The 16,455-nt window shown below is 34.6% G+C and overlaps 1 protein-coding gene across 1 annotated transcript in view; it reads left to right on the top strand.

Moving 5' to 3' along the window:
- Window positions 1-16,455, top strand: part of WASHC4 (WASH complex subunit 4) — a 53,937-nt gene that overhangs the window by 319 nt on the left and 37,163 nt on the right. The window contains exons 2-13 of the mRNA XM_025462153.3: window positions 1,959-2,098; window positions 3,420-3,473; window positions 3,569-3,634; window positions 4,588-4,633; window positions 5,080-5,147; window positions 8,329-8,411; window positions 9,855-9,897; window positions 10,365-10,468; window positions 11,031-11,151; window positions 13,555-13,678; window positions 13,787-13,914; window positions 14,710-14,870. Coding sequence (XP_025317938.1) covers window positions 1,959-2,098; window positions 3,420-3,473; window positions 3,569-3,634; window positions 4,588-4,633; window positions 5,080-5,147; window positions 8,329-8,411; window positions 9,855-9,897; window positions 10,365-10,468; window positions 11,031-11,151; window positions 13,555-13,678; window positions 13,787-13,914; window positions 14,710-14,870 — 1,138 coding nt within the window. The remainder of the gene's footprint in view (window positions 1-1,958; window positions 2,099-3,419; window positions 3,474-3,568; window positions 3,635-4,587; window positions 4,634-5,079; window positions 5,148-8,328; window positions 8,412-9,854; window positions 9,898-10,364; window positions 10,469-11,030; window positions 11,152-13,554; window positions 13,679-13,786; window positions 13,915-14,709; window positions 14,871-16,455) is intronic.

Here is a 16,455-nt window from a genome sequence, read left to right as displayed (position 1 = left end):
GGGTCCCGGTGGCGGTGGGTCAGGCCAGCCGAGGCGGCGCTCGGCGTCCGGGGCGGCGGCTGTGCGGAGGAGCCGCGGTGCCCGGGGGCAGCGGCGTCGGCTGTCCGCAGCCCGCAGCCCGCAGCCCGCAGCCCGCAGCCCGCAGCCCGCAGCCCGCAGCCCGCAGCGCCGGGCCGGGCGGGGCGCGCCCGGGGAGGCCCACAGCCCTGGGAACCGCGCTGGCCCTGCCTCTGGCCTCTCGGGGCTTTCGCCACCCGTGCTGAGCGTTCAGTTCTAGAATGGGCAGAGGTCCGGGTTCCTGTTTTCGCTTTCCTGTTTTTCTACTTTTCCTCCGACCAACTTTTGGAAGTTTGAGTGTTTTCTTCCCCCTGCATATTCTTACAACGTGTAAGATAGCGAAAAGGCGCTCTTCACACGGCAATAATAAGAGAATGCCAGTTTATCTTCTTCCATGCCTTTTATTTACGATATGTGGTGTTTTTTAGGGATGCCCTATAGCTTCCATTGCACCTAGAAAGGTCTCAAAAATTAAAAGCAACTTTTACTTCATAAAATTAAATAGTTTCGTTTTGAAGTTCGAGGTTAAAAAACCGTACCGGATGAAGTTCCATGCAGCACAAGTTAGAGACCAAAATGATTATATTAGTGAAATTCTAAGATTAATACAAGTTGATAATCTGTCTCTTTAGTGATATTAATCTATTTAATAAGAGAGATTGGTACCTTCAGCTCCTGAGTGTTCTTAATGCACTTTTCATATGAAAAGCTAGGAACCTTAATGGATTGCATGGATCCAGCTGATTCAGAGCATTAATTGCGAAATAAGGGAGATTGGGGAGCTGGGTCTTTATCCTTAGGACATACTTATCTTAGAGTTCCTTTGCATTGTTAATTTAAGGAGAGAAACATTTTAGTTTTTTTAGACAACACGGTTGAATAGTTATTCAGATCAATAAAAGAAACTGAATCAGATTTGCTGCCTTTGGAATAAATAATGAACTCTTAATGTGTATGGTAGAATATTTCCTTTCAATTATTAACTTTAATGACTAGACATACTTTTATTGTCCAGTTTATTTCAGTGACTCCTTAGAGTCCTCTATATAATCTGTGGATTCTGTAAATATTAGCATTGTATTCTGTACTCAGTGTTCTTTACTGGCTTTTCCAACTCTATTTTGATAATTAAAATATCTTGGTAAATTTTGGACATTATAGAAATAACATTCATTATGATAAAATAGTCTAAAACTGTTTTAAAAACAATAGATGTATTTTTAGACACTAGTCAACAGCATAGAGACTTACGAATGATGATTAAGTTTTGCTTCTATGACAACACACATTTTTATACTTGAGTCAGGTATTCCTTTTTTCTTTTTGCAAAAAAGACTCAAGATGTTGAATTGTCTAAGGCATTATTCAGGTTGTTTAAAAGCCCTAACTTACGGAGTATATGGGGACAATAACCTTTTTATAGCATTTTAGAGTTCTAGTTTACAGGGAATCTAGGTGGCTCAGTTGGTTGGGTGTCTGCCTTCAGCTCTGGCCATAATCCCAGAGTCCTGGGATCGAGCCCCACCTTGGGCTCCCTGCTCAATGGGGATTCTGTTTCTTTCTTTGCCCCTCACCCTCCTTGTGCACTTTCTCTCTCTCTCTCTTGCTCACTCTCTGTCTCTCAAATAAGTAAATTTTTAAAAATAAAGTTATAGTTTAAGTGTGTTGTAGTTGTATATGGCTAATATCTATAGCTTTTTAAATTATTTTATTTGGAAAGGATTAAAACTGAATTATTGTTTAAATTTGAAACTTTATTTTCAAGAAGTCCAGACATTGCAAAATAATACTTTTAAAAAGCTTAGTAACTACTTTGCTGTGACTTTTGGAATTATTTGAAGTAAATGTCCTATAATTTGTTAATTGTACTTCTTACATACTGTTTTAAAATTTAAATTCAGAAATTCATGCTGAAGTCCAACTTAAGAATTATGGGAAATTTCTTGAGGAGTATACGTCTCAATTGAGAAGAATTGAGGATGCACTGGATGATTCAATTGGTGATGTTTGGGATTTCAATCTTGATCCAATAGCATTAAAGGTTTGATTTTGTTTTATTTTTAATTTATGTATACATTTTCAGGACATACTATATCTTGAAAACATAATCTTAAAAAGTGGAATGTACATTTGGCCCTTGAATAATATGTAAGTTACGAGTGCTGACTTCTCACACAGTTGAAAATCTGCGTAGAACTTTAGGGCCACCCTAAACTTAATAGCCTGCTGTTGACCAGAAGCCTTACCAATAACATAAGCAGCTGATTAACACATATTTTGTATACGTATTATGTACTATATTCTTATAATAAGTTAGGGAAAATAAAATGTTATAAGAAAATCATAAGGAAAATACATTTAGAGCACTGTACTACATTTATAAAAAAAATAAACCTGCATGTAAGTGGACCCACGCAATTCAAACCTGTGTTTTTCAAAGGTCAGCTGTATATTTTTATTATTTGGAATCTAGAGAACTAAAAGAAACTTGGAGACAAATTGTTAATATCCTTATTTCTAAGCCATGTAGGTGTGTGCCTTTTTTCGTTTTTTAATGAGTGGCACACACCTCTGAGATAGCCTTTATTTTTCATCAAGAAAATGGAAAGGGTTGGAATAGAATATTCATTCTTTATTTGTTCCTTATTGAGATTATTTTACATATAGTGAAATGCATAGATTTGCAATATTCTGTTTAGTGAATTTTTCTCAAACACATGTCACTTGTATTCTGATGAAGATATAGAAGATTTCCATCATTTCCCCTTATGCCATTTAGGGGATCTTAATGTGGGCATAATTTATTTTTTTGATTTTTTTTTAAAGTATTTATTTAAATTCCATTTAACATATAGTGTAATTTAGTTTCAGTAGTAGAATTTCATTTGGGAGCAATTTTTTTAATGTATAAAATAAGTCACTTCTGCTCTGTTCCATTCTGAGAACATTCTATCTTGTTCGGTCTTTGAAACTATAGCTTGATACCACTTTAATAATAATTAACATATACTGAATGTTTATCATGTATTAGACACTGTCTTGAGTTACATATTGACTTTTTTTAATAACTGTTTCTTGAAATTCAGATCTCACTCTTGAAATTTACATATCATATAATTCTTTGGGTTTTAGTGTATTCACAGAATTGTGCAGCCATCATCAGACTCCATTTTAGAGTATTTTCAGCACTCCTATAGAAATCCTATATGCATTAGCAGTCACTCCCCATCTGGTGTATGTTAGTGCTAAATACAGGGTCCAACAAGTTTAAGTAGAATAGAGCTAGACTCAATTAGTATCTTTAAAATTTCAATGATTTTTTTCAAATTATAGAGAAATATTCTTTCTCTTTGTTTTTATAGCTTTTGCCTTATGAACAGTCTTCCCTTTTGGAACTCATAAAGACTGAAAACAAGGTATAGATTTCTAAACCTAAAAATCTATTTTTTAAATGCTTTAGTTACCTTCTATAACTGATTTTTTAATTTTATGTTTGTACTCATCAAACTAGGTCTTGAACAAGGTCATCACTGTTTATGCTGCACTTTGTTGTGAAATCAAGAAATTAAAGTATGAGGTAATTATACTCTTAAGATGTTAAAAATATGATTTAAAAGCAAATAAATGCGTGTGTGTGTATGTATATAGTGTACATAAGGATTTGTTGCATGTTGAATGAATTATTTATTTAAAGTAATATTAATAATAATGATTACCATTCATTGAGTATACTTTGTGCGAGACCCCATATTTGTACATACTTAGAGAGACAGATAACCTGAGGAATAGATGAGGAAATAGGCTTAAAGAGGGCATCACTTGCCTAACATTTTACTGGTAGTAACTGAGTCTAGGTCTGCATACCTTCCAAGTCTATGTTATCTGCCATATATACTGGCTTTCTAAACATAATTGACTTTTATACATATTTGTATATATATTTATATGTGTATATATATTTATATATATATATTTATAGATTTATATATATTTTCATGTATATGTTTTAACAATTTTTTTTAACAATTTTTTTTTGGTGTTTTTTTTTTTAAGTAGACTCCACACCCAACATGGGGCTTAAACTTACAACCTTGAGATCAAGAGTTGCATGCTCTGCTGACTGAGCCAGCCAGATGCCCTTAGATATAACTGATTTTTTTGTTAAAGCTTTGAATTTTTAATATGTTTTGCATTTTCTTGCCCATGGGTCATTAAAACTGGTAGAAGTTGGTAAACTTCCTCTTTTTTCTGTACCTTTTTGATAGTATGTGGGAGGATATAGGACAATTAGAATGCTCAGAAAAGACAAAACGGGGGTAAAGAAATTAAGAAATAACTTTGAGTATCAGTAATATCTTTGGTACTCTAAAGATAATTGGAATTTACCTGTTTTGTAAGCAGTTTCTGAATTTAAATGAATTTGTATATGTGATATAGTCTTCTAATTATTAAATATGGATAACAAGAGAGCCTAGCAATTTAAAAACAAAATAGCAACCTTTAAAATTATTTTAAATTTTTTTTAAACAGGCTGAAACTAAATTTTATAATGGTCTCTTGTTTTATGGAGAAGGAGGTAAGTTTTAAAGTTTTACATTGTAGTGTCATGATGCCTTTTTTAAGATTGAAATGAATGAAAGTTGACAATTCTAGCACTACCATGATTATATATGTATTACTGTGAGAAAATAGGCATTCAAATTTTTCTGTTGGTTTACTTGTTTGATAAGCAGGTGGAAAAAACCTGAGTGATGAAGCAGTAGCAAATTCTCTAAAATCTGTAATTTTTATGTTACTCCAAGGCTTTTCCTTGAATTCATTAAATAGTGAAACAGATGGTTACTTTTAATTGAATGGTTAATGATTGTCTCAGTTTCTTTTCAGTATAAAAATTCTTTTTTCAATACTATGCAGATTAGAAGATATACTAATGAATAAAAATTATATTTATTTTTCATTTTGGGTTTTGACTAAGTTTAAATTAGAAAGTCAAAATATGGTTCTTCATGTTGCTTTTTAAAGCTACAGATTCCAGCATGGTGGAAGGTGATTGCCAAATTCAAATGGGAAGATTTATTTCATTCTTACAGGTAACTGATTTTTCATTTTAATTTTTTTTTTGAAAAGTTTGGGTAAATTATACCCAATCAAAAAAGATTTCTGAGGGGCACCTGGGTGGCTCAGTTGGTTAAGGATCTGCCATCTGCTCAGGTCATGATCCCAGAGTCCTGGGATCAAGCTCCATCCCACCCCCACCCCACCCATGGACTCCCTTCTCAGCAGGAGTCTGCTTCTCTCTCTCCCTCTGCCCACCCACTAGCACGCTCTCATGTGCTTGTGCGTGCTCTCTAAACAAATCTTTAAAAAAAAAAATTCTGAAACCTTCAAATGCTAAGAATATGTATTTTGAGAGTAAGATAGTTGGCACTGGATTATAGTTAAAGAGGTCATAACCCTGAAAGATTTTCATAGCATTTTATGGAAATAAGAAAACAAAGTAATTTTTTTCTTTTTAAATAATTTCATTTGTGATGGTTTGTCACCATACCTTTTAAAAGAATTTAAACTTTGTACCAGGTAGGAAAAGATAATTTATGTCAGAAAAAATTGTTAGTGGAAATGATTAAGCTGTGATGAAGTTTTAAAAAGTAGATCTTGATGCTTTTACCAGATGTTTCAGTCAGATCAGAATAAACCAGATGTTTTCATCACTGCAGGGTTTTAGTTATTCTAGGTCTTTGGTTTAATTTTATCAAAAAATTGAGATAACTTCCTCTTCTCTCTCCATTATAAAAGCAATGCTAGTACTATATGACAAAGGCAAAAATTGGAGATAAGGAAAAAACACCCCTAATCCCACCTGCCTTCTGATTATTACGTTTAAGATTTGATGTATTTCATTGAATCAAGCATACTCTAATAGATTCAATTCATTTATATCTTTACTACGTTTTTTGTCTCCTTGTTGTAATTGAGAGCATTTTGTTGAACTGGATTTCTCTTATGGTATGTGTTAGGTTTCAAAAGAGGAGATTTGATATAGAAAATTGGTTATATAATAGTTGGAGGGCTAAAAGAAAAGAGAATAGTGAGGTCATCCAGAGGAAGCAGACACCACCTTTACATCAAGGGAAAAAAGGATTGGGGTTGCCAGAATCTGGGAGCTTAGAGCAGAAGCATTGCGGAGTTAGTGCTGATACCTATGAAGGAGGCAGTGCTGCCTGACTGATGGGTACCTCTGAGAGGACAGTATGAAGTTGGTTCTGGAGTGGTGAAAGAAAAGGAGGCTGGAGCAAACTGCCATAGCTGGGTGAACTGCTCTTGCCTGGATTTTGTTGATTAAAAAAGCAAGTGGAAAGGTCCTTTTCCTGCCTTCTAGTGTCCTTTTAGTGCCACCTGTTGGCAGAACCTAACAGAAAAGCCTCCTGGTAGGAGTCTAAGAAATGTCATTTGCGGGGTTCCAGTGAATATGTCAGTTTCTCCCTCTGGTTTTCTCAAATTTGGATTTCTTATTTTCAAGATACTCTATTTGGTGCATACAAATTTAGAATTGTTAATCATTCTTTATAAATTGAATCTTATATGTTGACCTTGTTAAATTATAATTAGGTATATAATATATAATTATATAAATGTATATATAATAGCTATAGGAATGCTAACAAACTATTTTGTCACTGCCCCAGCTCTATTTTAGTCAACATTTTTATGATTTATCTTTTTATATTCTTTCAGTCTTTCAATATCATTATGTTTTAGTTGTGTTTTTTAGGACCACATGTGTCTGGATTTTGCTTTATTATGCAGTCTGAACATCTATAAATCTCTGTCTTTTAATTGGCTAATTCATTCTGTTTCTACCTTTTGTAAGTAGTCTGTTATATACCTGTAAAAGGTTTTTGGCTTTTTTGCTTTGCACTACTTGTCTGCATTTTCTGTTCTTTGCTTTTATTGAACTTTTAGAAGTTTAATAAGAAAGGTAAAACTAGAGCTATTTAAGGAAGATTGAAATGCATTATCTATTTTCATTTTCAGATATTTTAAATTGTCTTTTGATCTCATTGACAGCTGCATAAAATTCCATTTTTAAGCCTTCAGTAAATGTTTTATAAGCCTACCATATGTTAGGAACTGTTCTTGATGCTGGGGTTGCAGCAGTGCACAAATCCAACAGAACTTCCTTCCCTTGTAGAACTTAAAATTTAGGATAGCCACAGGTTTGGGCAGCCCCCGTGGCACAGCGGTTTAGCGCCACCTGCAGCCTGGGGTGTGATCCTGGAGACTCGGGATCGAGTCCCACATCGGGCTCCCTCCATGGAGCCTGCTTCTCCCTCTGCCTGTGTCTCTGCCTCTCTCTGTATCTCTATGAATAAATAAATAAATAATCTAAAAAAAAAAAGAAGAATAGCCACAGGTTTAATCAGGTTTAGAATACTTGAGGATACAAACCTTTTTTAGGTTTAAGCATTGAGAGCTTCTGAAAAGAAATTTTCAGAAGGTTTATGACATGGGTAGATGCGATTTATTTATTTATTTATTTATAGATTTATTTATTTATTTACTTATTTATGATAGACATAGAGAGTGAGAGGCAGAGACACAGGCAGAGGGAGAAGCATGCTCCATGCCTGACACGGGACTCAATCCCGGGACTCCAGAATCACGCCCTGGGCCAAAGGCAGGCGCCAAACTGCTGAGCCACCCAGGGATCCTCTAGATGCGAGTTATTTAATAACAAACATATTCTTGCAATAATTAATAGTTCCCTTTCTGTGTGCCAAGCTTTTTTATTAAAAAAAGGACAAAGATAATAAACATTTGAAGCTATTTCAGCGTGATTTCTGGAGAGCCTTTTTCCTCGTTATTTTACTTTCTAAATTGGCAGTCTTTGAACTTCTTCATTCAGATGTTCATTTATTTATTCACTTAGGACAGAAATTTATTGAGAAGCAGTTGAAATTTAGCCTCCATGCTGGGCAGTGAATATTCAGGGAAGCAATAAGATGGTCTCTGTCATTTAAGAATAACATGAGTAACTATGAGACTTAAAATAGAAGGATGAAGGAAATTCTGTGGGGGCATTAGAATGACCTTGGGATGCAGGAGAGGAGTTAAGAATTGATTGCTTGAAGGATTCTTGAAGTTGTCTGGCTGCAGGTTAACTGGAAATTTTACTGAAAACTGTTTTGTTTAACGTTGTTACCATAAAATTGAGAAATGGTGACAGTTAAAAAAGCAACTGTATAACACATACTCAACTTGTCATTTCAGGAACTGTCTTGTTTTGTTACGAGGTGCTATGAAGTGGTGATGAATGTAGTCCATCAGTTGGCTGCCCTCTATATCAGTAACAAGTAATGGATTTTATAAATATTTTTGCACTTAAAAGAGAGATGCCAGGAATGTTTTTCTATAAAACTAGTTACCTGAAATAGTTTTTTGCTTGTTTGCTCATTTGTTTACTCATTCTTTCATTCCTTTATTCAATATCCTTTGAACACTTGTGATGTTTCAAACACTACTTGATGTGTATAGTACATAGGTTAATAAGACAGTTTCTGCCATGGTGTTATCTATCTGAATAAGAATGTTGACAATATTACTTAAATTTGATTATGTAGGAAAAGCCTAATATGGAATTAGAACATGTACCAAATTCTCTCTCCTTATTTCTCCTTTACATTGACTGTTCCTGGCCTAGTAGAATCACATGGAACTTTTCTTAGCCCTTACTGTTCTTATGACCGCAAAGTAGTATCTCATATTTGATTAATACTTAAAATTTTTCCCATTTACTATTGGATTATAATTTCACAGTAACTTTAAGTATATGAGAAGGGGTTCTCAATTATGAGAAGTAATTGAGGCCCAGAGGAGGTATATAAGATTCCATAGCAATTGAGATGCTGTTCTTTGATCATCAGTCCATTCATTGTTGTTCTTACTATACCAGGCTGCATCTTAACTCTCTTTATAAACTCGAAGACTGTGTTAATGGTTTCTCATTCTCATGTTTTTCTCAGTCAGGTGTTTATTTTATGCTTTGTTTTTTCACTGAAGCTGTTCTCATGGCCAGAGGGCAAATGAGAGCATAGCTCCCCAACCCCTGCAGTACCTGATGTGTGATTCAAAGAGGACTCCTCAGCACCACACCCCTATCCAAGAAAGATGAAATTTATTTGTATTTTGTATTTAACTTTTAAGATATTCTATCATGTGGAATGGAATATCTATATGTGCTTTGATATACAAGTACTGTCTTAAATTATTTACTGCTGAGTAGAAGATGTCTAGCAAGTAAAATTGAATTATCCTGGGGCTTCTGACTTTGGTACAATGTTGGTTGAATGCATTGTTTTTCAGTAGGAATGGGGACTCAGAAATAAACCTGACTAGTTTCCAAGTGCCAATTTGGGTTAGGATGATAAAGATTCCTGTTGGGAACTGAGAAATTCTAACTATTTAGAAAGAAATTAGTATCAGTTTTATTATTTCTCTACCTCCATCCCAGAAGCTATCCTTTAGGTTTAAATGGCTAGGGTTATTCATGGGCCACATATTGTCATTTTCCTACCCATTAAATTAGCTATAGGCAAGCATAACCCTGACTCTATATATACAAGTTAGTTCTCTTTTTAGGAAAGTGGAGTATGATCTCATAAATTCTAGTGGCGACAGCCAACTAAAGATACGTACATGTTAAAATTCCAAGAGCTGCTGCTGCTATGTGTTTTCCTTAAAAATGAACAGTGTCAAAAAACAAATTGTTTTCTTAACTGGATGTTATTTTATTACAGGATTGCACCCAAAATTATAGAGACAACTGGAGTTCATTTTCAGGTAAAAGTAATTTAAGTTGATCTGTAAAACTGTAATTTTTATTACATTTTACTGGGGAGTTTATATGATTGGGGAGTACAATTATAGCAAAACTCTTAAAGTTGTTTTTGTTTTTTTTGCCTTTGCTCACTTTTGTTTGTGAAGTTGATGAGACATTACTGACCTATTATCAGTATAGCTTTTAGTTTTTCCCAGTAAGGGGAAATGCAGATTCTCTAAGTGGTCACTTTGGAGAATGAAACAGTTCTGCAATATCACGATTAAGGATGAAGTAGTGGGCAGGCATTTCTCTATTTAAGGTTTATTGTTCCATCTGAGGATTAATAGTTTCATCTGCGTTAATAAACTGATTCACCCGCTGCTTTAATTCAGTAATAATTAGCTCAGTGTGTTTAACTTTAAAAATCCATAGGAAGCTTAACTTGTAACTAGTGATTAAATGGTAATCATTAAAGGTGTTTTGACAGACTATGTATGAGCACTTGGGAGAGTTGCTAACTGTTTTGCTTACCCTGGATGAAATTGTTGATAATCATGTCACATTGAAAGAGCACTGGACTATGTATAAAAGGTGAGCCAATTAAAATGTTTAAAATAGTCTCTTTGTAGAGTTAATATATTAGTAAGAAACAAATGTAAATAGTGCAGATCTTTTAAAAGATTTGGAGATCTGTATTTAAAAGGATCTTATGTCAAATATTTTTATGAGAAAAATATTTTTATGAATATGGTAACCATTTTTAAATTTCAGATGAGCTTGTTGAGCCTCCTAATTCTTAAAATGTAGTGGAATGTTAATTTGACTACCTTAGAACCAGCTTTTTTGGGGGGGTTAGTCAAGTGACCATTCTTTTCCTGAAACCTGTTTTTATTTCATTGTATATTCTTAAGACTTAAGTTGAGGCATCTTATATTGTTCATCTGGTATCTAGAGAGTACCAGATACCTGAATTTAGGATGATATAAAAAGGTATGATTAGAAAATTAAATATATTAGTATTGTTTTTATTTAGGTTTTCAAATATATAGAGCTAAACAAGAAATACAAATCTAAAATTTTGATTTCCTGGAAAATTTTCAGTTGAAGAACTTTATAAGGAAAATTGAAGGTCTTTCTCCTAATCTTCCATAAGGTTACTGAAATCTGTCCATCACAATCCTTCAAAATTTGGAATTCAAGAAGAAAAACTAAAACCATTTGAAAAGTTCTTGCTGAAGCTAGAAGGGCAGTTACTTGATGGAATGATATTTCAGGTATGAGAGCTGTATCGAGCTATACTAAATGGGCTTATATTAGTTGATCCAGCTCAGAACTACAGTAGGACAACTTTCATAGCATACTGTTGAAATATGTTTTCTTTAAAGTGCTTTGGTTTAAAACATTGTTAGTGTACTAAAATACAGATTTTAGTATCTAGTAGCAGACAAAATTAATAGTACGAGTTGTTTTGGGATGAAGTTTTTTTTTTAATTATGTAAAAAGATAAAACTGTAAAGAATAAGATCTAAGCAGTTGTGTTAATGTTTGTTGTTAACCTCTAAATTTGAGTTTGTTATAATACCTTTTATTTATTTTTTAAAAGATTTTATTTATTCATGAGAGAGAGAGAGAGGGGCAGAGACATAGGCAGAGAGAGAAGCAGACTCCATGCAGGGAGCTCGATGTGGGACTCGATCCTGGGGCTCTAGGATCATGCTCTTGGGCCGAAGGCAGATGCTCAACACTGAGCCACCCAGGCATCCCTGTTACAATACCTAACAATTCTTCCTAGGCTCAGGGAATATGATTTGGATTTGTGTAGTCTAGGTAGCTTCCTACCATTTAGTAGTTTTTTAAAGTTTAAATTAATTAAAATAAAGTAAAATTTCACTTTCTATAGCACTTTCAAGTGCTTAATAGCGGCATATAATCTAATCATCTCAAACCTAAAGCACATAACGCATATATAATCTAATCATTTCAAACTCAAAGTACATCTCAAACTTAAATATGTTATATATCAATAATATCTTAAAGCTGGGGGAAAAATAGCCACAATTAGTTTGTGACTAGCTATCATACCAGCACAAATGTAGAACATTTCTGTGATCACAGAAAGTTCTATTGGATAGCACTACTTTGGATAGTATTTGTCAGAGATTGCAGTATATTTATATTTAAAATCGATTCAGGGTTACTTTTAACATTTTTTAAAAAGATTTTATTATTTATTATTTGACAGAAAGCACAAGCAGGAGGAGTGGCAGGCAGAGGGAGAGGGAGAGGCAGGTTCCTCGCTGACAAGGAGCTCAGTATGGGGCTTGATGCTTCCGGGACCATGACCTTAGCCAAAGGCTGATGCTTAATCGACTGAGCCACCCAGGGGCCCCTATTTTTAACATATTTTATATGATCATAATTTGTTTTTTAATTGAAGTATAGTTGACACACAATGTTACATTAGCTTCAGGTGTACAACATAGTGATTTGACAAGTCTGTACATTATGTTAAGCTCAGGATCACAATTTTTACAGATTCTTTTTCCAGGAGACATTTTTTTAAGATTTATTTATCTATCTATCTAGACATTTTTTTTTTTTAAGATTTTATTTATTTATTCATGAGAGACAGAGAGAGAGGGGGCGGGGTGCAGAGACACAGGCAGAGGGAGAAGCAGGCTCCATTGCAGGGAGTCTGATGTGGAACTCGATCCCAGGTCTCCAGGATCACACCCTGGGCTGAAGGTGGCGCTAAACTGCTGAGCCACCCGGGCTGCCCATATCTAGACGTTTTTTAAGATTGATTTATTTATCTATCTCATCTATCTATCTATCTGAGAAAGCATGAGTCAGGAGAGGGGCAAAAGGAGAGGGACAAGCAGACCCTCCGCTGAGTGTGCAGCCTGACATGGGTGGGGCTTGAACCCAGGATCCTGATACTATGACATGAGCTAAAGTTAGATGCTTGACTGACTGAGCCATCCAGGTACTCTTCCAGGAGACGTTCCTATACATGCTATAATTAAGTGGTAGGAAAGTAATTATATTCAGAAAAATTAATTCTACTCTTGAAAGTGCAAAGCAAAATAATAAAACATGTTTTCCAGTGCTTCATCAGATATGTCTTCTGTACATTATTGAATATCACTGTGTATATTTCTTCATGTTGAATTATGGATTTGTGGGTCACCTGAGTGGCTCAGATGGTTAAGTGTCTGCCTTTGGCTCAGGTCACGATCTCTGAGTCCTGGGATGAGCCCCATGTTGTACTCCCTGCTCAGTGGGGAGTCTACTTCTCTTTCTCCCCTCGCCACACCCTGTTCATGTTCTCTCTCTCTCTCTCAAATGAATAAATAGAATCTTAAAAAAAAAATTCCGAATTTGTGGTTCAGTTTTATTGCACTAATTGGTACTCAGATATTTAAGTACATACATACTTTCCATTCAAAAGGATTTAGACAGTAGATGACATTAAGGTAAAAACTTGAGCCTCAGTGTTAGTAAAATAAAAATGATGAATGTAGAAGTTTATCACACACTCTATATTTAGCTTCTGAGATCAGACAAGATCAGGCCCATCAGGGTGGTATGGCCATAGACCACACACTCTATATGTAGATCTGTTTAATAGTTTATTACTGAGAGTCTAAATTTCTCTTTAAATGTTTCCTGTTTAGGCTTGTATAGAACAGCAGTTTGACTCTCTCAATGGAGGAGTATCTGTGTCAAAAAATAACACTTTTGCTGAAGAATTTGCACATAGTATTCGCTCAATTTTTACAAATGTAGAAGCCAAACTTGGTAATGTAAAAGGCATTTTTAAATTTTTGTTGATGAAGTTTGCATTTCCTTGAACATAGAACTTAAGTATATTTGTTCTGATTTTCTCTCATGCTATTGTTTTATAAGGAGAACCTTCTGAAATTGACCAGAGAGACAAGTATGTTGGAATTTGTGGACTTTTTGTACTGCATTTTCAAATTTTTCGAACTATTGATAAAAAGTTTTATAAGTCTTTATTGGATATTTGTAAGAAGGTAAGAACTTGGAACTTTTATTTTTTTCAGTTTGAGTAGATGAAAAAGATTTTGGATAAAATTGGATGTTCTAAAATGTGTTTTATTTCTGCTACAAGAATAGTAATTTTTGTAATATTTTGTAATAATTATAAAAATAATATCATAGTATTTATTTTTAAAAACCAAGCATTCTGGAAGTAAGTGATATAGTAAATGTAGGTACTGCATAATTCCACATCACATAAACACCTGTTTGTGGAGGTTTCTCCAGATATTTTCCTATAAAATAACTTCCTATTACTGTTATTTTTTCTCTTCTTTTTCTTCAGTTCTTCTCTTCTTGCTATTCCTTCTCATTATTGAAATAGAAAAAAATTAAAATTGGTTTTACATCTTTGCTATTTCCATGATATGACATCTGATTTCAAAATTGAAAATTTAGTTTGTGTGTAGAATCAAGTGATACGTGACTAGGAGAACCCAGTATCTTGGGTCTTTCACTTTTTCACTAATGTAGAATAAAAGTAAAAGCAATGAGGATTCAAGTTTCTGTTTGCTTTTTGCATATTTTTATCTAAAAATCTGTAAAAGTATATACGTGTGTGTATATTTAATACTGAGGCAGAATAAAATTATTTTCATGCTCCACATGAGATATCGGAATGCCTTAATTGTGCCACAGTAAGATAACTTGTTTCATAATGATTTTATTTATGATTATGAATTGTCTTCTATTGCATATTGTAGAACTAATAAGCAGCTGATTGCTTATTCTACATTTATTAATTTACTTTCCTTACATTACTATTTCAGGTACCAGCCATCACTCTAACTGCTAATATTATTTGGTTTCCTGATAATTTTTTGATCCAGAAAATACCAGCAGCTGCCAAACTTCTAGACAGAAAAAGTCTTCAAGCCATTAAAATTCACAGAGATACTTTCCTACAGCAGAAAGCTCAATCACTTACCAAGTAGGTTTTATAAGTACCTATAATGAAAATATTCAGATACTTTATATTCTCAGATCTTATATTGACTCTAAATATATGGAAAACATTTGATTTTAAGAACAAATATATTTATTACTAGAGAAAAATTTGGACAGTCTCATTTTTTTTTTAGGATTTTTTGTTTTGTTTTGTTTTAAATGATTTAGATTTAAACTCAGTTAAGATTAGGAAAATTAGGGATCCCTGGGTGGTTCAGCGGTTTGGCGCCTGCCTTTGGCCCAGGGCATGATCCTGGAGTCAGGGGATGGAGTCCCACGTCGGGCTTCTGGCATGGAGCCTACTTCTGCCTCTGCCTGTGTCTCTGCCTCTCTCTCTATCATAAATAAATAAATAAATCTTAAAAAAATTAGGAAAATTATACTTTATGGAGGGTGTGTGTGTGTGTATGTACTCATATATACATGTATTTGCATACATACATGCATACACACAGAACTTTTTATCAGATACATTTTTTGTGTAAAGTGAAGTTTTGTAGTAGATGTCATTTGATTACATTAAACACATTGTGTGTCCATGATTCAGTGATAGTTTTTGGAGGAGTTGATTTTAATTTGATGCACTCCTTTTTTTAATTTTTATTTTTATGAAAGTAATGTATGCATATATTTTAGAATCAAGAAGTACTAAAAGTTTAAGAGAAAAATAATTGTCCCCAGCCCACTTTCCTCCATACCTGAGTACTATTCTCTAAAAGAACACTTTTAACTTTAGTTTCTTTTTTTTTTGCAATATTTTTATTTATTTATTTATTTATTTATTTATTTATTTATTCATTCATTCATTTATTTATTCATTCATTCATGAGAGAGAGAGAGAGAGAGAGAGAGGCAGAGACACAGGCAGAGGGAGAAGCAGGCTCCATGCAGGAAGCCCGATGTGGGACTCGATCCTGGGACCCCGGGATCAGGCCCTGAGCCAAAGGCAGACACTCATCCGCTGAGCCACTCAGGCATCCCTTAACTTTAGTTTCTTCTGATATTTACATCCTTATATTTTGTCTGGGTCTTCCTATGCACATTTTCAAATATATGCAAAATAGAGAAAATAGTATGGTGAGCCCACATGTTCTCATCACCTAGATTCAATATTTAAATTTACCGTACAGAGGGGATCCCTGGGTGGCTCGGCGGTTTAGTGCCTGCCTTTGGCCCAGGGCTGATCCTGGATTCTCGGGATCGAGTCCCACGTCGGGCTCCCTGCATGGAACCTGCTTCTCCCTCTACCTGTGTCTCTGCCTCTCTCTCCCTTTGTGTCTCTCATGAATAAATGAATAAAATCTTAAAAAAAATATAAATTTACCGTACATTCTTTAGTATGCTGCCAAAGTTACGTGTTGACCTATATGAAGATTTTAAGTGAAGTGACACAGGACTGTGCCGCTGGCCCATGTGTGTGACATGATTAAAAGAAAATGGGGATAGTTATCCTCTTCTTTTGATCTTGACTATCAAGGGGAAATTGGGCCACTACTGCAGAGTGAGGGGAGGAGGAGTATGTCTGGAAGATAGGAGGTTCCCTAAAGCACCTCTTAGTACTCCCAGTC

This window comes from Canis lupus, chromosome 10 (genome assembly GCF_003254725.2).
Source record: "Canis lupus dingo isolate Sandy chromosome 10, ASM325472v2, whole genome shotgun sequence".
NCBI classification, from domain to species: Eukaryota; Metazoa; Chordata; class Mammalia; order Carnivora; family Canidae; genus Canis; species Canis lupus.
This window is presented reverse-complemented; position numbering and strand designations above follow the sequence as displayed.